Source organism: Betta splendens, chromosome 2 (genome assembly GCF_900634795.4).
Source record: "Betta splendens chromosome 2, fBetSpl5.4, whole genome shotgun sequence".
Classification (NCBI taxonomy): Eukaryota; Metazoa; Chordata; class Actinopteri; order Anabantiformes; family Osphronemidae; genus Betta; species Betta splendens.
Window position 1 is genome coordinate 6362985 of NC_040882.2, and position 22372 is coordinate 6385356.

The 22372-nt window shown below is 42.5% G+C and overlaps 2 protein-coding genes across 7 annotated transcripts in view; one reads left to right on the plus strand and one right to left on the minus strand.

The window, feature by feature from the left end:
- The window catches only part of LOC114851096 (chloride intracellular channel protein 5-like), a 45781-nt gene extending 24899 nt beyond the window's left edge, over positions 1-20882 (plus strand). The window contains exons 1-6 of one of the 4 annotated variants that reach the window (XM_029142664.3): positions 13925-14170; positions 18915-19024; positions 19742-19867; positions 19943-20049; positions 20133-20314; positions 20390-20882. In XM_029142664.3, the coding sequence (XP_028998497.1) occupies positions 18969-19024; positions 19742-19867; positions 19943-20049; positions 20133-20314; positions 20390-20554 (636 nt within the window). In that variant the 5' untranslated portion in view covers positions 13925-14170; positions 18915-18968 and the 3' untranslated portion in view covers positions 20555-20882. Of the gene's footprint in view, positions 1-13924; positions 14171-14344; positions 14483-16965; positions 17543-18914; positions 19025-19741; positions 19868-19942; positions 20050-20132; positions 20315-20389 lie in introns of those variants that run through there. The other 3 variants (XM_029142665.3, XM_029142661.3, XM_055507101.1) reach the window with 3 other exon arrangements.
- On the minus strand, positions 380-14471 carry LOC129603841 (NLR family CARD domain-containing protein 3-like). 3 transcript variants are annotated; one of them, XM_055507092.1, is made up of 6 exons: positions 14333-14471; positions 5294-5405; positions 5037-5192; positions 4265-4343; positions 2509-2734; positions 380-2295 (listed from the first exon to the last, which is right to left on the minus strand). In XM_055507092.1, the coding sequence occupies exons 2-6, from the start codon at positions 5380-5382 to the stop codon at positions 395-397; spliced, it is 2451 nt and encodes an 816-aa protein (XP_055363067.1). In that variant the 5' UTR covers positions 5383-5405; positions 14333-14471; the 3' UTR covers positions 380-394. The 3 variants fall into 3 exon arrangements, with proteins under 3 accessions (XP_055363067.1, XP_055363066.1, XP_055363065.1); XM_055507091.1 differs by having other exon boundaries at positions 380-2289; positions 5037-5207; XM_055507090.1 differs by having other exon boundaries at positions 5037-5207.
- Positions 20883-22372: the final 1490 nt, after the last annotated feature.

Sequence of the window (22372 nt, forward strand, 5' to 3'; positions counted from 1 at the left end):
CAAGCAGTGCACATGAGGTGAGTACATGTAAATCAATGTCCATCTGAATAATTTAAACCTGTAGATTAAAAAAAAACTTTAAACTATGATTATGGGTTGTATTATTTTTAAATTTCCAAACAATAAACAGTTAATGAATTGATGCACTGTGGAGTTTATTGATAATGGAGACAACCTCCATTACACTCCATCATGTAAAGAAAGGCAGAAGTTCCAGATGTTCACAAACTTTACAGCTGCTTGATCTGATTCTCAACAAAGATGTTTTCTAGGAACCAGTAGTTGATGTTTTCACCCTGTGAACTTTTAGATTCTGTGTGAAGTGTTTCTCTTTAACACTGAGGCTTTAGCTTCATGTTGCTGTAGAATATTAATGATCACATTAACGTTGGACTTACTGACCCTTTCTGCAGTTCCTCACAGCTGGGATCAGTCTCCGTCGTCCCTCCTCTGATGTGTTGTACTGGCTCAGGTCCAACTCATCCAGAACCTCCTCTGACATCTGCAGCATGTAGGCCAGAGCTGAGCACTGGATCAAGGAGAGTTTCTTCTCTGATCTGTTCTCTGACTTCAGGAACTCTTGGATCTGCTGATGAACTGAGTGGTCGTTCATCTCCATCAGACAGTGGAAGATGTTGATGCTTCTGTCTGGAGAGATTATATCACTCCTTGTCTTTTTCAGGTTGTTGATGATTCTGTGGATGGTTTCTGGACTGTTCTCTGTGTGACCCAGCAAACCTCCCAAGATTCTCTGGTTGGACTCCAGACAGAGGCCATGAAGGAAGCGAACAAACAGGTCCAAGTAGCCACTTGGACTCTGAAGGGATTTAAAAATGGTTCTATTCACAACAACCTCCAAAGATGAGAGAGTTGACGGATGAACAAACACCTGTTTTATTCTTTTAAGGATTGATTCTGTGTGTTTGTAGTCTTTCAGGAAGTTCTCCAGTTTCTCCATCTTCCCGTTGGTGTAACAGAGCATCATGTGAACAGCAGCCAGAAACTCCTGAACGCTCAGATGAACAAAGCTGAACATCTTGTCCTTGGTTTTCCTCCCTCGCTCCTGTTTAAAGATCTCTGTGATCACTCCTGAACACACTGAGGCTCCACTGACATTGAACCCACTCTCTTTCAGATCTTCCTCATAGAAGATCAAGTTTCCCTTTAGCAGCTGCTTAAAAGCCAGTTTAGCCAATGACTTGATGTAGTTGCTGCACTGTTCTGGTCCGTACTTGTCTTTAGTCCGATCCATCTGAAACCCCAGGAACTCTGCGTACATCTCCGTCAGGGTCTTGGGCAGCTCTCCTCCCTCTCTGGTTTCCAGCAGATCCTCCAGAACCATAGCAGTGATCCAGCAGAAGACTGGGATGTGGCACATGATGTGGAGGCTTCGTGCCGTCTTGATGTGGGACATGATTCTGTTGCTCCGCTCCTCATCTGTGAATCTCTTCCTGAAGAACTCCTCCTTCTGTGGGTCAGTGAACCCTCTGACCTCCGTCACCACCTCAACAAAGTCTCCATGAATTTGATTGGCTGCTGCAGGTCGTGTGGTGATCCAGATGCGAGCAGAGCGTAGTAGTTTTCCTCTGATGAGGTTTGTCAGCAGCTCATCCACTGAGGTGGACTCTGTGACGTCACGTTGACCCGTCTCCTTCTCACTGGTGCTACAGTCCAGTTGGAGGCGACTCTCGTCCAGTCCATCAAACACAAACAGAAGTTTGAAGCTGCTCTTGTCATAGTTGCTGTTTCCTGATGACTGTAGATGTGTAAAGATGTAATTCAGAGCCTCCAGGCTGATGGACTCAGTTTCTGGGATACATTCATGAATGAGCTCTGACAAACTAAACTTCTGTCCCTTCAGTGGATTCAGCCGACGGAAGGTGAAGGGGAAAATCAGATGCACGTCTTGATTGGACCTTTGTTGGGTCCAGTCCAACACAAACCTGTTCACAAGGACTGTTTTTCCAATCCCAGCGATTCCATTGGTCAACACTGTTCTGATGCGTCTGTATTTACCAGGGGGATGTTTGAACAGGTCACTGGGCTTCACTGGCTCCTCTGCTGATCTTTGCTTCTGCTGTGTCGTCTCAAGCTGTTGGACCTCATGCTGTGTGTTGATGTGTGAATCTGGCCCAGCTGTGATGTACAGCTCTGTGTAGATGTCATCCAGACGTTGGTCGACTTCTGACCAGCCTGGTTTCACACATAGAAACTCGTCTTGGAGGTTTGATTGAAGCATCTGCTGGTAATATGTGATGGGCCGTGGCTCTGGTACTGGAACCATCAGATCTGGGTCTAACAAAACACAAAGAAGACAAAGTCTGAGGAGTCAACAAATGCCTCATTTATTGATTCAAGTCAGCCTGAAACACTAAAACGAACAGAAGAACTTTGCCAAAAACATCTGATTATTAAATGTTGGTCAACATTTAACAAACTTAACCTCCAACACATCAGTAAATGTGTGATTGTGTCTGTGGTGTTAAATGTTGAGATAAACCCTCTTACTCTGCAGACAGTCAACCAGCTCCTCCTGCTTCATCCTCCTCAGGAAGTTCACTGTGATCTTCAGAAACGCGTCTCTGCTGCTCTTCCTCTGCTCTTCATCCTCACCATCCAACTCATCCTCATCCTCCCTCTGACTCTCTAAGCATTCTGGGTAATCTGGACTCAGAACCTTTTGCATCTTCTTCAGCTCCTTCTTCACAAACGTGACAATGTTTTCCTCCAGCAGCTGGAACAGAAACCATATGAATGACCTGATCCAACTAAAACCATGGAGCCAAACATCAGATCCATGTTGGACACACTGACATCCACTGGTCTAAAAAGTGCAGCATGGAGATGATTGAACACAACAGATGAACAGTAGTAGTTGTACAGTACAGACCAAAAGTTTGGAAACACCCTCTCATTCAAAGAGTTTTTTTTTATTTTCATGACTACGAATTTTTCATGAAATTGTAGATTCACACTGAAGGTATCAAAACTGACTGACAAAAATGCTTCAAGAGGTAGTCACTGGAAATGGCCTTCCAACAACGTTGAAGGAGTTGCCAGAGATGTTTAGCACTTGTTGGCCCTTTTGCCTTCACTCAGCGGTCCAGCTTGCCCTAAATCATCTCGATTGGGATTAGGTCCAGTGACGGTGGAGGTTATCTGGCGCAGCACCTCATCACTCTCCTTCTTGGTCAAGTAGCCCTTACACAGCCTGGCAACTAAACGCAAACCGGATGGAATAGCATGCCGCTGCAAGATGCTGTGGTAGCCATGCTGGTTTAGTATGCCTTCATTTTTGAATAAATCCCCAACTGTGTCACCAGCAAATCATCCCCACACCATCACACCTCCTCTATGCTTCACGGTGGGAACTAGGCATGTAGTATCCATCCGTTTACCTTGTCTGCGTCGCACAAAGACACGGTGGTTGGAACCAAATATCTCAAATTTGGACTCATCAGACCAAAGCACAGATTTCCACTGATCTATTGTCCATTCCTTGTGTTCTTCAGTCCAAACAAGTCACTTCTGCTATTTGCCTGTCCTTGAAGGCCCGTTCACACAGTCTCCTCTTAACAGTTGTTCTAGAGAGGTGTCTGCTGCTAGAACTCTGTGTCGTATTGACCTGGTCTGTAATCTGAGCTGCTGGTAATTTGCGATTTCTGAAGTTGGTGACTCGAATGAACTCATCCTCCGCAGAGGTGACTCTTGGTCTTCCTTTCCTGAGGCGGCCCGCACGTGAGCCAGTTTCTTTGTAGCGTTTGATGGATTTGTGTTCAAAGTTTTCCCACCCCAATTTTTCTCACTGACTGACCTTTATTTCTTAAACTAATAATAATGGTCACTCTTTTTTCTTTACTTAGCTGCTTTTTTCTTGCAATAATACAAATTCTAACAGTATATTCAGTAGGACTATCAGCTGTGTATCCACCTGACTTCTGCACGACACAACTGATGGTCCCAACCCCATTTATAAGGCAAAAAATCCCACTTATTACCTGACAGGGCACCCGTGTGAAGTGTGTGTGAACCTGTGAAGTGACAACCATTTCAGGGGACAACCTCCTGAAGCTCATCAAGAGAATGCCAAGAGTGTGCAAAGTGACATACAAATATGACATATTTTCAGTTGTTTTACACTTTTTTGTTATGTATTTAATTCCATGTGTTAATTCATAGTTTTAATGCCCTCAGTGTGAATCTGAAAAACTCTTGAATGAGAGGATGTGTCTAAACCTTTGGTCTGTAATGTACATGTACAGACCATAAATATGGAGTCCAGCTGTGTTTGGTGCTGCTGGACAGACTGAGCACTGGGAACCTCTGAGCTCTGCTGGTCCACTCTGTGGAGGAACCATGAAGAATGAGTCCACACAGAGACACACACAAGGTAAAGGTCCATGAAGTGATGTTGGATGTGAGCAGTGAGTCAGAGACTCCCTGTAGTGGTGAAGGTTTACTGTCAGTCAGTTGCTTCAGTCTCAGCTCTGAACAACATATATCTCTGCCTCCCTCACTGAACAAGGCTGAAGTGTTGGAACAAGGAGGCTGCTGGGATCAGACTGGTTGTACTGGGCAGCTCCCAGTGGGAATATGTTGAACTAGGAACAGTTAACTACTTCCTACATTCATTCATTGTTGGATGTCGGCTCTGGTGTCGACACTGAGGACAAACAGTCGTCTCCACTGCAACACAATCACAACACGTCTCCAGTAGTAACTTCAATTTACTGCTGCAAGTGAAGAAGCTTCAAGACATTTGACCAAAACCTTCATGTAGAGACGTCAATAAACAGATTTGATCAGAGATGATCAGCTGCTTCCTTTGACGTCAGCACTTCATTAGAAGAGGAGCAGCCCCTGAGACCCTCTACAGGATCAGAGCTTTAGCTACTGGCTGGATGGAGATTTGATCAATTCTCTTTTACATCAACACTTTAAACACAAATCAACCAGATCAAGAAATTGAAACAACACAAATCAGAGATTTGTTTATATCAGATTGTTGAGAATGATTTAAACTAACAACAACTCACTGTGACTCTGACACAGGTTGATCTTTGAAATTAATAAAATGGGTGTTTGACTGGTCACTCTTGAAAGACAAACAGCTGGGTCTAGGTCCAGGTTCAGGTCTAGGTCCAGGTCCAGGTTCAGGTCCAGGTTCAGCAGATCCTCGTCTCTGATGGGACCTGATAGAAAAACACCTACAGTGACGCTCACACATTGAGTCCTAAATGAGCAGTAACAGTAAATCAGTGATGTGTCTGTGACTTGGAGACAGAATCATCACCTCTGAGCTTTGTTCTGGTTCTCATGGTCCCCACACAGACTGGTTTTAGAGGGAGGGGCTCCTTCCTCTCTGTCCTCACACTGATTCATGCTGCTGGATTCACACTTTCTACCTTCATGTGGAGAAGAAAAACAAATCATTTATCTGCACATCAACTTAAATCCATCATCATCATCAGCTGCTTCTTCTGTGGTTCATATCAGTGTCAGCTGACACTCACAGTTGAGTTTGAGGTCTTTGGATTAAACTACTACCAAAACTCCAGTCGTCATGTTTTAGTACTTCAAGGTTATGGTTTTACGACAGAAATATGTCAGAATAAAGAAGAACAACCAGAGGGTCTGTTTGAAAACTTGGAAGCTCGTCTCCTGGCATCTGGGACTTTTCCTGCCTTTGCTTAAATTGAACTGGAAGGATTCTGTCTGTGGGTCACTATCTCTCACAAACACATGTGAGGAGCATCAGAGCTCAGCAGCAACACTCTGTGCAACATGGTTCTAGAATGATTTCAGTGTGATTTGACAAATTGTGTTCAAGTGTTTTACAGAACCAACTGAATGAACCGCTTCTATGAGCTTTTTCTAACATAAAGACTGTGATGAAGGTGAACTGGTCACCAGCACTTACTGTAGACAAGGCTTAAACCCAGCAGAGCCTGGTTTCCTCGCTCACTGTTTCAGAACCTCAGTGTCCAGCAGCTCACCTATTTATATAGGTGTCCAATTTACATGTCTGTTAAACATCAAACTGTTTTCAGATACTACATGAACAGCTCAGATACTAAGTTTTTTTAAGCAGATCAGTTTCATTTAATTTTTGTCTGTCTGTGACGTGTGGACAGACAAAAATGAAATGAAACAGCACTGGCTTCGTCAAGACACTAGAGATGGGAAGTTCGATTCTTTTAACTGACTCAGATCTTTAATTCTAGAGCAATAAAGTGAACAAATCCTTTCAATTTACAGTAGGCAGCGCTGCGGTTCTCAAACACTACATACTGAAAACATCATAGTTTGCTTCAGCGGACAAATTATAATATACAAAATGCCACAAGTAACTCAAACCATTTGAAAACCAAGGAAAGCAAATACACACCAGAAAAATTGTTCGCCATTTTCACCATTCACTGAAACACCATTGTTTTTTAATAGTGCAACGGTCAAGTGACAAATAAACAAACGAACGATCCCTGAGAATCTGTAAGATGAATCCCAAAGGAACTGTAGAACTGCTTGCTAGAGAGCCTGAGCTGTGAACGATGAACGAGAACGATATACAAAAACTCTTTGAATGAGAAGGTGTGTCCAACCGTGTGTGTGCCCCTCAGCCCCCCTCCCCCCTTTAGAACGCGCTGATCATAACCTGGTTCATCTCTCCCCTGCTTACACTCCAGTGGTGAAACAGCAGACACCACAGGTTAAACCTGTTTAAGATTTGTTCTAGATTTGACTCTGCCCAGTCCCCAGTCTCCATCCACACGGCCTCCTCTTCACACCTCTCCAGTCCAGGCGTCTCCTCCCAGCTGCAGCTGTTCACACTCAGCACCATGCAGCTCCCTCTGCCCTTCTGACCACAACAAAGGGTCCACAACAACCCACAAGAGCAGGAGTACAGGGGGTCATCTTCAACTTTGTAAGATGATGTGAGGATAACCACCTGTTTCTAAACATCAGCAAAACCAAGGAGTTAGTGCTTGACTTCAGCAGGTCCCCTCCACCACACACACGGTGAACATCCAGGGCTCAGACACTGATACCTGGGTGTTCACCTCAACAATAAACTGGTCTGGTCAAACAACACAGACTCTCTGTATAAACAGGGCCAGAGTGGCCTCCACCTGCTGAGGAGACTGAGGTCCTTTGGTGTGTGCAGACGGCTGCTAAGGACTTTCCATGACACTGTGGTGGCCTCAGTAGTCCTGTATGGAGTTGTGTGCTGGGGGGGGAGTACAGGCAGAGACAGGAAGAGACTCCACAAGCTGGTTCAGAAAGGTTCTGGTTCTGTCCTGGGCTGCACACTGGAGTCCATGGAGGAGGTGGTGGACAGAAGGATGCTGTAAACTAACATCCATCATGGAGAACCCCTCCACCCCCTGCACCACTGTAAAGGCTCTGAGCAGCTCCTTCAGCACCACACTGTTACACCCACAGTGCAGGAAGGAGCTACTGCAGGTCATTCCTCCCCACAGTCATGAGACTCTACAATACAGTACTACAGTGACGCACAATTGTCACGACCTGTTGTTTCCCTTTCTGTTGGCATTATAGGGAGGGAATGCGGTGGAGACAGACGGTGACAGCACCCGCTCCAAGCGGGGAGAACTACGGCTCTCACGGAGCCGGGAGGAGAACACGCTCACACTGAGCGGAGGCTTCAGGCACTACGGCCGACGTGCTTCCAGCACACAGCTCTCTGTGTAATCCCTTGCACAGACACCTGGCCGCAACCGGCAGACCAGGTCGCAGGGAACACAGGAGAGGGAAGACCCCAAGTGCACGACCCAACACAGAAGGTACAATTAACATTAACGATTTATTTAAATACAACAAAAACTCACTGCACCGCAGGACTCAGTTCAACACAAAGGAAGAACTAAAAATCACTGCATTGCAGGAAAACGATAAACAACCTAATTCACTATCTAAAACTAAACGCTCCGTGCACTACGGGCAAAATCCTAAACATGAAACATAAGCCCTAAACATGAAACATGAGACACTCACAAACTTACGTGGTGGGACAGGACATAAACAAAACCAAAACTCCTTTGCATCAACAGCTCTCCTCAACGTAACAACGGGGTAGCATCCAACTACACCGAGAGTACACACCAGCAATGTGTCAAACAAAAAACATCCCTTAAATACACAAACCAAACAGGTGGGTCAACTAATTACACAGGAAATTAAACTCAAACACAGACCCACCAAAAGTCCCAGGAGCGCCTCTAGCGGCGCGGAGGCTGAATGTCACAATTAGAGCCCAAAACGTTTAATCAGACAATTAATTCTGCCTTATTTTAAAAACATTGAGCTCTGCTTTGTTATATTTACAGATGTAATAAATATCCAGTCCATCTGATCTTTGTCTGTTTCTGCCTAAGATCAGTAGAACCAGCAGCACGCTGCCAAAAAGTGAGTGCGAATATCTTTCTGGTTTCAGACTGGTACAAGAAGATGATCAGATGGACTGGGTGTTAACTAAATCTTTAGAACACATTTAAGGTTAAAATGAGGCAGAAATAAGGGTCTCATCAAAACAGAGGCTCGAATCACTTTTTGGCATTGTGAACACAGCATCTTACTGGTTCTACTGGCCTCAGACAGGTACAAGCAGTGATCCAGGGAACTTAAATCTGTTAATTTAACCCAATAGATGACAATGAAGTTAAAAATGAAGCAAAACAAGCTTCTGATCAAAAGATATTGGCTGTAATCACTTTTTGGCAACATGAAAACAGCATCTAACTGGTTGTACTGATGTCAGACAGGTACAGACATTGATCAAGTGAGCTGAATGCTCATTAAATGGGTTAATATGAACAAGGAGAGCTCCATTGACTTAAAATGACACAGAAATAAGCTTCTTATAAATATAAATTGGCTGTAATCACTTTTTGGCAACGTGAAGACAGCATCCTGGTTGAACTGGTCTCAAACAGATGTACAGTAGAAAGTGATAGGATGTACTGGATGCTCATTAAATCTGTTAACCCAGCAGAGCTCCATGAAATTAAAATAAGGGAGAAAGTAGCTTTCAGTAAACAGATATTGGCTTTAATCACTTTGTGGCAACATAAAACCAGCATCTTGCTGGTTTTATTGGTCTTAAGCAAGAACAGACAAAGGCCTGATGGACTGGATATTTATTACATCTGTAAGTATAACAAAGCAGAGCTCAGTGTATTTAAAATAAGGCAGAATTGATTGTCTGATCAAACACTTTTGGCTCTAATAATCATGTTTAGGCAACATGAAAGCATCTTACTGGTTTAACTGGTCTCATACAGGTATTAAATGTGGTGAAATAACTCGGTGGTCACTGGTGCAGTTTCAATCAGACACAAAATGTAAAAGAAACATGTTGCAGCAATATTGAGTCGTAGATCTGAGTCCTAGCGTCATGTCATAGAGTTAGTCACAATTGCTGTGAAGAGAATTACGATGATTATTTCGGTTGTTTAGACAAAATCTAAAAGACGTGACATCACTACAACCACTGAAAAACATGTAGCGGATTATATTTACAAGTTATGGCTGTTTGAAACCTAAATATGCAGCGGTAGTCTTACACAAACCGAGCTAAACGCCTTAACGAGGAGTTGCGCTCTCTCGCATGTGGCAAACGATTTCTGGCAGACAGTCACTTTGTGGCACGACAACGACAGTAAAATTCTGGCAGACAGACACAATACCGGTGACCCAGCAGCACACAGGCCTGTCTGATACTAGTCACTAATATATATTGCTTCCGAATGCGCCGCGTCAGCGCCTTGGTTGCACTGCGTGAAGAGTGTGTTACGTCCTTTTGGCCTGTAGGTGGCGATTGACTCCCACTTTTGGTCCTAAAACAGCGTAGTTGATTATGTCATATAGCCTCTAGAACAACCAATGACAGGTCTTGGGTGGCCTAGTGGTTAAGATGCATGGCTGCAAAACTTTTTGTCAGGGGTTCAAGTCTGAGTGAAAGCAGTCTTTTAATTTTAATTATTGGAAAAACAGCGTCTTATCATCATCATGCGACTCAAGAGATGACAACCTTGTATTACTTAGTGCACGTACGGGCTACAATTTTCTTTACGTTTTATTCTTCTTTAATGCACCACACGGGAAGACAGTACGGCACATTTACACTTTTTTCTTTACGCCGCTCTTACCCAACGCGTGTCACCTTTTTCCTGTCCCCCGTCAACAAGGGCAGGTAGGAACTAATGTTAATTACAGATAAAATCACAGTAGCTGAAATGCCACGTTTGCCAAACATAAAATAAAAAAAAAAGGAATACTAACTAAGGTTACACTACTACAATTTAAAAAAGTGAATAAGGATGATCTAGACCAGAGGTCTGCCACCGGTAACACCCACATTTCCAATGAAAAAAACACACTGGGAGACACGGAGGGCGGCAATATTAATCATTTGATAACATTCAACATTTGTTTTTTAATCCAAAGAAGACATATAAGTCAGGGCTCAGGTTTAACATTTTATATTTTATTGACAGAGCAACCCGTGCGGCATCACCAGTCAATCTGGAAACGCATTCATTGGTTAGGACACTTTAGGTGTGTGAACTGGGGAGGAGACAGCAGCAGCAACTGAAGAGCGACTGAGTTGATGTCTTCCCCGCTGACAGACGCATTCATTTGATAATGCACTTACCTTGGCTGACAGTTCAGTTGAAAAACACACTGAATCTTTATCAAACCGTCCTTGAATAACATCTATTAACTGCAGTTTCTTCCTTGATTATCCATGATTATTATGGAAGAAGCGCAAATTATCGCCAGTCCAAATTGTGCAATTAATACTGTGTTTACAATAAAGGTAATAAATAATAATAGTATTTTCAAATTAAAATGCACTGCATATTTTAAACGAATGTCGAAGTACTACAAATAAATTAGACCAGAAAGCTGCGATAAATAAATACGGGAGTAAACACATGTAGAACAAACTACTTGCTGCATTAATGAGTCTTAGACCTGCAGCTGATCACGCCGCCCGATGCTGCCCAATCTCCCACAGAGCTTTGTCCCGGAGCTGAGGTATTCCTCACCTGCTGATCAAGTAGTAGCAACACATTAGCATGTCTATGCGCCTCTACGAAGAAGGGGGAAGGGATATGAAGTTTGCCTATGCGACTGTGAGCAAACATGAGACAAACCAAAGTTTGGTCGAACTCAGATCCAAGTCATCTGAGTACAAAGCACATCACATATCATTCGATCTCGTGTTTCATTCAAGCAGTCTGGAGCTCTCTGCTAAGACTGCTGCCCCATGACCCATCCACGGATGAGCTTCCATTAAAAATAAAAGCAGAGGTTTTTGTTTTTCGTTTTTCTCTAAACAAAAAAACAGTTTTAAATCCAATTCCGTGTGTTTTTGTTAAAAATATTTTTGCGGTGCTTTTATTCAAATCTGTTTGCCGCCCATAGCAAGAGACTTGAGAAAGCCGGTGAAGGTGGATGGATCGGAAATGAAAGTTTTGAAATGTACACAGGCCGAACAAGTGATTTCAGCCACTCAGTTACAATGACACGCACAGTCAAAACAAATTCTTGCTACATCTAGTGCGCCACTCCCTAGTTCCTCTCGTAGCCTGCATTTGCACATCCATACATTTGTGTATTGGTCACTCTCTGTCTGGACACATGACTCCGAAACACGTCACGTGTTTGTGGAAAGGTTTGATGTCTCCACCAAATTATAAGCAGAGGTAACGAGAGAACAACTTTTTTTTTTTTCTGTTTGTCTTTAAACAAAAAAAACATCAACTCCAATTCCGTGTTTTTTTGTATCAAACAAATATTTTTGCCTGTTTTGTTGGTTTGTTCGGCGGTGCTTTGATTAAAATCCGTTTGCCGCTCATCGAAAGAGAGGCGAAAACACCGGTGAAAGTGGCTGGATGGACGGATGGGAAATCAAAATGTTAAAACGTACACGGGCTTGATTGATCTCAGCCACTCAGTTACAATGACACGTACAGTCAAAACAAGTCAAATTGCAGGTTTGCAGACACAGATTAAATGCGTACGAACAAACATGTTGCTGTAATGCGTCGCTGTTGATCTGTTGAGTTCTGGCGTCCTGTCAAAGTTACGATCGACAACTGCTGTAAAACAAATTCCTATGATTATTACGGTTATTTACATAAAATCTACGACTATTGAAAAACATTCATTAACAAGTTGTGGAAGTTTAAAATCTAAATAAGCGTCTGTAGTCGCAGATGGACTGCGCTCTACGTCTTTACTTGGCCGTGCCCATTCAAATTATATTAATTAAACCGCGACGCATAATCATGGTATTATGTGAAGCCAATATGTTGTATCAGATGTTAGAGCGGTGGGTGTGTACATATTCTTAAGATACGCCGGCTATTTAAAGATACGAAAAAGCTGAGGAGAATGAAAACAAGAACATCTTGCTGTTGTGGCGCAGGTCTGTTCTAAACGACACAGAACAATTATAACTTTGCAGTGAACAGAAAATAACTAAGCCATCAACAAGTTGTTGCTCTTCACACTCCCCACGTTTGAGCACATATCAGATACTTAATAGTAAAAACTTAATAGTAAAATAGGTCTGGTGTAATATATGTGTGATAGGTAGAAATGAACGTTGGAAAGTTGGACCTCAGTTGTGCTGTAGCGCTTTGGAGGCTTCTGATCAATGCTGCGCCACCTGTTGGTTAAAACGAGACTAACGTCCTGATTTTTTTCAGCCGGCTGCAGGATTAAAAATCTTTAGTCAGCGACCCACCTGCTGCACCGTGGCAACGCAACGGTACTGCAGTGAGAACGCTAGTCACTTTGAATTATTATTATTATCATTGTTATTATTATTTATTTTTAAATTTTATGATTATACAGGACCACAAAATCAACATGTTGATATATGTTCGAAAGTACTGATTTACTGTACAAACACACTTTACATTACACATACATATACACAATAAAACTACACACTGTTCACAGTTCATGCAATGCATATGATGCATTGCATGAACTACATGAACATAATGCATAAGTCTTTATTTAAACGTTTAATTAATGAAACTGGATATTGAATCAACACTTTTTAATAATGCATTTCCACTTGAAGAATGCATTTACAAAATGCATATTGAATTGTCAATTGCAAACTGCATTGCCATTTGAATAAAGACTACTGTACAAAAAACGAAATGCATTTTTTTAAATTTTTTTATTTATACATTTAATTAATAAAACTGAGATTGTGAATTGTATTTTGAGTCTGAAAAACTTCCATACAGGCAACGTTCAAACAGCGTCAGACTGATTGTAGTTAAACAATCAAAATTGTTTACATAGATCCTGTAGTGACGGAGAAGCCAAGGTGCTGCACCGTGGTCAAGTTAGTTTGACGTTGGGCACCCAACAGACATTCGACGGAAAGTACCTCGTGTTCGCTTCGCGGTCACGAAACCGCTCGGCACATGAAGATGTTGACTTAGGGACCGTCGATAAATTATTTGGATTTTCACGAAATTAATTATTCAATAGCGTCCAAACCATATGACCTACTGGTTCAAAACCTTCTCCAAAATGTGTGTCTACATCTTCTTCACATGGCACAGCCATTGTGAAGCTCCAAAAACATTTTGGAGCAGGCTTTGAACTAGTAGGTCATATGGTATGGATGGTATTGAAATATTACAGTAATATTTATACTAAAATATTTCAGAAAAATATGCAACATCACTATTTCCATATAGAAATGGCTGTGCCTTGTGAAGAAGATGTAGACACACATTTCGGAGCAGGTTTTGGACCAGTAGGTCATATGGTTTGGACGCTATTGAAAAATGAATTTCTTGAAAATCAAAATAATTTATCGACGGTCCCTAAGTCAACGTCTTCATGTATGGAGCGGTCTCGTTCTGTGTCCTCGTAGCGAACACGAAACACGGATCGCTTGTTCAAACACGGACCGCTTGTCTGGAGGTACTTTCGATCGAATGTCTGTTGAAGGTCCAACGTCAAACTAACTTCACCGCGGTACGTGACGCTTCCTGCTTCAAACAACTGAACGACGAGCGTCACCAGTTAACATAGCCGCTGGAAAGCTCAGAACACCGACAGGAAAGCAGAAAAGCACCACATCTCTGGACCTCAGTCAGTCTGAGCGGTCAGTACCATCGACTGTGAGCTCAGAACCAGAACCAGGACAAATAACAACTCCTCACATCCGCTTCTGGTCAGTGTTAGTTTGACGGAAGTGGATCGTGTCTCTTCTTCCTCTACATTAACAAATAGACTCAGTAACAGTAATGTTGTTAAACTCACTCACCTCCTCTTTTCTTCTTCTTCTTGGTGTTTATTTAACTTTTGTTCCTTCTGCTCTATTTTCTCACAATGGAGTGTGAACTCGACGACACTTTTGGTATTCGCGCCTGTACCTGTATCGTGTGAACAATGAAACTTCTCTGCAGGAAACTGAGTGAGTTTCCAGGAACTAATTCTTAATGTGTGACGCAGCACGTAAACAGTGAATGTTATATAAAACCCGTTAAAGCCTCCAGCTGATCAGTTGGAGCCAGTAACATGTTTACGTTTTTCATCTCCTGATGTCTTTACTGCTTAAAGTGCACAGTGCTGTTCCTAGATGCATTGATAGAAGTTAATTGAGTTGATTCCAGCTTGTATTTGTGTTATTCTCTACTGACCCGTGGGGCCGACTAAGCAGCTACAGGTTCAATGTCTTTGTCTCCAAGGTATTTAATTATTGAGACGTACACAATGATTTGAGCAAACATGCAACATATTTCTAGATTTGTGTTGATTATACTTTTAACTATGGAAAAGTAAAATTGATTTGCTCCAATCTAAGAATTACACTTTGGAGCAAGGTTAAATTTTTAAAAATCATGGGTTCTCATGTTTTTGACTTGTCTAGATAAAAAGTTAAAATATTGATCAGTATTTAATCAAAGTTAAAGATTTTACTGAATTTATGCCTGTGCTCTGAGGAAGAGCAAAACAATTAGCTGTAAAGTATTGGAGTAATGTCACAAGTAGGATTTTTTTCAGTGTAGTCCACCTGTGAGCAGCTACATGACAGTAGCTACCTCCTGTTTTCGGTTTGCCAGAATCCCTTTGAGGCCGACCGATAGTCCTCCTCCTGGGCCACCTGGGATGTACCAGTCTCACAGGTTAACATGACTGTGTAATTATTGACTTGTATAATTTATCAAATGGCTGTAATATAATATATGTGGGAAAAGTAACTGCTAAAGAAATTGACGAAAGAAAATGTGGCCGTGATACCTCTGAATCTGAATTGTACTAAATTAAAATAACCTGACACCTGACAAAGTTTGTCTCAGAACAGAGGAACAAACACACACAGCTGTGAAGTTACTGGTTCCTCCACTTAACCGTGGAATATAACATGACTGACTTCAAAGCCAAGTCCTTTCATCATCAGCAGCAGCAGCAGTCAGATGAGCTGAGGATGAAGCCAGTGTGTCACGAGGGATACATCCATTATCCCACTGATAACTGAGCAGGTTAGAAAGCACCAATAGAATGATTCCACTGGTCCACACATGCTCTCATACGTAGCAGGTACCGACTGTGGGAGGAGGAACAGGAGAACCAGCACAGTCTCATGGGTGGAGAAGAGATTAAATAGTACTGGTGAAAGATGGATTCATGTGTTTGGGGAAGTTGAGGTCTGTGGTCATGTAGTGTCACTGCTTTCAGCTGCCAGCAGAGGGCGCCACATGCACAACAGCTGAAGCTGTTTGCAGTGAGGAGGAAGTGAGTTCTGATGAAACTCTGACAACACAGACAGAAAGGCCAAGAGCCAAGTCAGTGCAGATAATGACTGACAGCTCACATCATGTGACGTTACACAAAATGCTGCTAAGGCTTTAAGACAACAAACATGAAGCTGAAGTTATTTTAGAACAACCTACATGATTGAGCGGCACCCAGTGGGAAGTGTTTTGCCAGAAGTGGGGCTTGAACCTAGAACCCTCTTATTCCCAAGTCAGTGATCCACCTACTGAGCTACATCTGCACAAGAATCACCAGGAAGATGAAACCTTTCTCAGTGTGAAGAGAACCAAGCGTGAAGATCATTTATTTAGTGAGTTTATATCCTATTATTTGAGCCATCTACATGTACAGTATGTGGTTCAAACACACAAACAACTTTGTCTTTAAGCCAATTGGTGTGTGTGTGTGTGTGTGTGTGTGTGTGTGTGTGTGTGTGTGTGTGTGTGTGTGTGTGTGTGTGTGTGGAGGGAGCTACTCTGCTTCTAAATATAAGTTAGGTTGAACTGAGCAGAATGTTGTGACTCAGTGGTGGTACAGTATGGAAGAGGAGATGGTTCGCATGAACATGTGATTTCCCATGTGTGTGTCTGCTGCTTGGTAAACTTCCTGGAAAATGTGTTTCTCTGGTTATCTATAGTCTAGTACACTGATCTGATTGTCTGGTAATCACAAACCGAGGTCCTCACACGCAACATGCTCACGTCCACGTTGTCTAATATGTGGCGTAACACTGGAATCTGTCATAACCTGGACTTTTATTTTGCCACTTCCTGTTTCATTTTCATGCATTTCCAGTTTTGTCCTGTCATGTTTAGTTTAGCTTTACTTTTTTGTCACTGATTTTCCAGTCATAGTAATCAGTCATAGTATTTAGTCTCCAGTACTCACCATGTCTAGTTGCCAGATCGTTGTGTATGTGTTCCTCGTGTAACCTAGTGTCATCAATTACTGGCTAATAAATGATGAAAAAGTGAAGCTGCTAATTACTCATAATCGAACCAAAGCTGCTTTATCTGTATTAGATTTTCGATTTTCCATGTCAATGAAATTATTGAAGGACTATTCAGCAGTGGCTTAAAATGTTCTGAACTAGTTACTACTGTGTTTATAGTATATGGAACCAACACACAATAAACTACACTGCCTGTTAATTGTCCATTTTATGATCTCTGGGTTTTCTTGAGAATCAAATGAAATGCAGCATGTTCCCTCAGCATCGCTGCTGTTCCTGCACTGAGTCCAGTCAGGAAACGTTCCTCTGAAACACCAGTCACACTTGATCCTGGTGAGACGCTGAAACCAGCTGTGTAGAACTCAGTGCTGTGGTTCTCCATGAGCCTGGACGGTGTGAGGAGGACACGGTGAGTCCTGGTGAGTCAGAGTCACCTGCTTGTGTCCGTCCTTCCTCCACTCTCTCCCCCTGGGGGTTATTTTTGCTGTCATGTCAGGCCCCACGGCTCAGACCACGTGTACACACTGAACCACACACCCTCCGCCTGGTTCCACTCGTCCTCAGCTGACACTGTGGGACCGAGCGGACCTCACCAAAGGAAAGTGGAGTGGATTCTGCTGTAAACTGAGACGAACAACAGGCTCACAGACAAACACATTTACACAGTGGGGGAAACAAACACACAGAGAAAGCTTGTTTTACTTCAGCATGACGGACACCGCGGCCGAGGACGACAAGGACCCTGATATTGAGCTTTTTGTGAAGGTGTGTGTTCTGGAATGTGGACACTTCTCTCCACCTTTCGTCTTGTCCAGTGTTTGACCTATGTCCTTTAACTTTGACTGGCTCCACTATTAGTAACATTTGTATAACATTATCTGTGTGTTTATGCTGAAGAGTGGCTCCTTTCAGCATGTCCATTCCTTGTTGTTGTTGTTGTGCTGATCTTCCATGCGTTAACCTGACACCCACGTGTGTTGACAATCTCTCTCTTTCTCTCTCCCACTGAATTATTACTGGGGTTGATTCAGTGTTTGGAGCAGCTGTAAAAGCTTATGAAGAGATCATAGTATCTGTATGGGCCTTCACCACATTTATCCAAAAAGAATATTTGTTCATTTATCAAACAAAATAAAGAAGAACTAGAATAACAGGGAACAACTTTAATTAGCATGTCACCACTCGTAACAGTGTTTTCTGTGTTCTGATTGAAAATGTGTTGAGTAGATAAGATAAGATATAAGATATGACTTCATTGATCCCACAATGAGGAAATTCCTGTGTTTCAGCAGCAATAGAACAGTACAGAGACAGGCAAAAAAAACAGAATTAATGAGGAAAGCCTGGACAGCTTTCTGTCTGGTACTGCTCTATATGCCGAGCTGTTGCCTACAAGAAGGTGCAGCGCAGAGATCATGCATTTACCTTCATTTGCAGAAGCTTAAATATTTTGATTAGCAAATTTAACAATTTTTTTTCAAATGATGCTAAAAATGTAACAAGAATAGGACTGGACACTATTCCACTATGTGGATGATTATTTAAAAAATAATGATGTGTCCATAATAAGAATTTTACAGGTCATCCTTAGCATCTAGAGACACATGCTACACTGTTTTCTTGCATACTGTAAAGTACTCTTTTGTAATTTTTAAGAAATTGTATAAACCTGCAAAGTCCATAAGATAATTAAATAAATCACAAAAATCTGATCATCATAATTTTTCTCACCAATGTTTTATGTGCGACGGGCAGGTGTCACTGTGTAATACAGTATAGGGATATGATTTCTAGCTAAAACACGCTGCTACATAGGAACCAAAAGTCCACACAGGCAGTGAGGCGACTAATGGAGGCCGTGTAGATTATTCATGTTGAACTGGGTGTCTCATTACAGTGTCCCGTTGCTGCTTTGTGTGCGTGTGTGTGTGCAAAGTATGTTATCATAAGCCAATTTTAGACTTTTATAAATTAAACAATAGCTCGAATTCACAAAGTAAAAAACACTGTGAGAGTGTGATGTGGTTAAATGAATGTGTTCATCTGAATCAGTCAACATACTGTTCATTTATTCTGCCAGTCGATTCCTGAACCACTAACTGTCCTTCACTTCTTATTGTTGTCTATGTATTGACAGGCTGGGAGCGATGGAGAGAGCATCGGAAACTGTCCGTTCTCACAGCGCCTCTTCATGATCCTCTGGCTGAAAGGCGTCGTCTTTAATGTCACCACAGTAGATCTCAAGAGGTAACGATAACAAACAAACTGAAACTCCCTTCAAACATCACCCAGAAGATACCTTAACTCCATAGATGAACTACAGTAAATCACAATGATGTCAAAAGAACCAATAGACCTGTTAAATAAATGAAATAAGTAAAGTTAATGTCATCATTAAAGTAAAACACAGATATGTTTTAAATTTGATTAGAAGTCACATTGTGAGAGACGCATACAACACATCATCAGTGAGGTCATACAGTGGGTCTTTGCAGTTACGCTGATATGTTTAAGTTGCCTGGATTTATAATATGATCGTAACCAATTGAGGCATGTGAAGCTGCTTTTGTCTGTTTTTTTTCTTTTGCAGATATTTATTCATTTTTTATTTTTACTAAATGACCAAATATCTTATTTAGTTACATTAACTAGCGACACCTACTGGTAAAGATGAACAAATGCTACTTTGATCATGTGAATCTATAAAACTGAGATGTTCCACCATCTGCATCCAATAAGGATTCTAGAATGTATTCGTTTGCAGTTTGTTTTTTCTCTATTATACAGTAGCTGATGTTTTTAAAGAGTCTAATGTCATCTAGAGCTCTATAGAAGGTTGCAGTTCAAATTCAACACAGACATCTAGAGTTAGAAAATAGTACAGTTGCTAATGGATCATGTATTATTCAATTTGCTATCATACATGTGATACTAGCATCCATTATGACTGTCTCTACACATTAGGAAACCAGCTGACCTTCACAACCTGGCCCCAGGAACACACCCACCCTTCCTCACCTTCCAAAGGGAAGTCCTCACAGATGTCAACAAGATAGAGGAGTACCTAGAGGAGATGCTGACTCCACCAAAGTACGCCTGTCACACAAACACGGTAAAAAACAGAGCAAGCAGCCTTCTGATGTAAATGTACGGGCTGTTCCCCAGGTACCCCAAACTGGCAGCAAGGAACCATGAGTCCAACACGGCAGGAAACGACATATTCGCCAAGTTCTCAGCATATGTGAAAAACACAAGACCAGATCAAAATCGGGGTAAATACGTTACTGTATATATAGAAGTATAGTTGAGTATGTTTTTCAGCTTTGATGGTTTTTCTGTCCTCTGTGGCTTTCAGCATTAGAGAAGAGTTTAAACAGAGCCCTGGCCAAGCTGGATCGGTATCTGCTGAGTCCACTGCCGGATGAGGTTCAGTCAGGGCACCACAGCGGTGACGGCGAATCCACCCGTAAATACCTGGATGGGGATGAACTGACATTAGCTGACTGCAACCTTCTTCCCAAACTTCACGTTGTTAAGGTACATCAGCATGTTTGGGGTTATTTTGGTCTGGTCTGTCTTCAGAGTGGCGCAACAATCATTTCTTTTTGGCAGGTGGTGGCAAAGAAATACAGAAACTACGACATCCCGTCTGACTTCAGGGGGGTGTGGCGGTATCTTGGCAGCGCTTATGGCCGTGATGAGTTCACCAACACGTGTGCATCTGATGCGGAAATCGAGCTGGCCTACAGGGACGTGGCCAAGAGACTGGGAAAGTGAACGCATCACAACCACATTCACTATTGTGCCTTTCTCTCTTCTTTTGTACTTGTTTCATTTTATTAGTGTACCAAAAACTACCATAAAGGCAAACGCAAAACCTATTAACGTGTGATGGTGCTTTAACATACTGTAATCTGTAAACAGGCCACACAGCATTAAGTCCTTCACACACAGGAGATATAAGTGCAGTAAAGATAATGAATCAGTTTTAAAAAGTGCATCATCACTCTGAGGTCTCTGTAGCTGCACTTACATCAACATACAAACAAATGGATGCTAATTGTGCTATTTGTAGATTAATAAATAGTGTATTATCAGCCTATGATCACTATAAACCCGTCCAACCCTTTAGTTACAGTATGTGTCTTTCATCCAGGCTGGAGTCAAAGAGTTCAATAAAACCTTTATTAAACCTTTTATACACCTTTAACCCTCAGGATTCAGAGTCTACGTATAAATCAATTCAAGATTCAAGTTACACAGAAGAAAATAGGTTTTCGTACTTTAAAAGGAGTCGAACAAGAAATCCCTCCTCTTGCCCAAAAGACAATTGGGATGAGATCCAGCAGAATTGTTTGTAATGAACAGCATCATATTCAAAGGTGAAAAGATCATCACTCCAGGGTCACCAGGCAGAAATCCTTTCATGCTTTCACGCAAGCCAACTGTGCACAGAAAGGTGCAAACAGGGAGCCTGTGAAATCCTGCTGTCGCCTGGGATGAACAAGCACCATGACTAGAACAATGGCCAGTCACAAGATTCCACAGAGGCTATGGCAAGTGGCTGTCTCAGGCGTATTGACCTAAAACAATGGGAACTTTATGGTCACTGTTGCAGATACTATAGCTAAGATTTGACTAACCTTCCAGCACCTGGGGATTCACTCCTACAGTACCACCACAAGTTTACATAACCCACCGAGGAAAGGAATCAGCCAGATCACCTCCTGAAGCATCACATTACCCCTGCTAACAGCTTCAGATCACCAGCCCAGCTGATGATATAAGTTCAGTCGTCCTGACCATGAACAGGTCCAGCCTGTCAATCACAACATGATGCATGATGAAGCTAAGCAATGGTCACTGCTTGAACAAGCTACCCACTTGATATTTATCATTATATTTTTAGTCATTTGACATTTTGTCTTTACTTACTGTCAGGGACTCGGGCAGGCGGCGGACCCACATGCACAGCACGGAGGCGAGGTTATAATCAACAAAAGGTTTATTGCTCAAGGCAGGGTCAGATGGTCCAGGTCAAACACAAAAAGGCTCGGCAAAAGTACAGGCAGGGAACAGGCAAAAACTCACGGTCAGTAGATAATCCAGGGTCGGGCAGGATACACGGTGCAAACAGGAATAAGACACGAGAACACGAACACTCAGGGAACTCAGGAAACTAGGGACGCTCAACTCATTCACAACTCAACAATCTGGCAGGGAACTAAGGACACAGGTGGTGGTTAAATACAACGGGACTCGATTACTGATGACGTGCAGGTGTGAATAATGACCGGGTGAAACAAGAACAGCTGTGACGTGACATAACCCGGAAGTGAAGCTAGAACACAAAACAGAGACCGGGAGACTACCAAAATAAAACAGGAAACCACTAGACACAAGAACACAAATCATGACAGTACCCCCCCCCCTATGGCGCCTTCCACGGCGCCCACGGAAGCCCCCCCCCCCGAACCAGGGCGGGCGGAGGGTGGTCCCAGGAGGAGGGACCGAATCCCAACCCCTCAAGGCAAACGAGCAGGGTGGGTGGAGGGAGGACCGGAGGAGGGCCAAAACAAGAGTCCCCATGACACG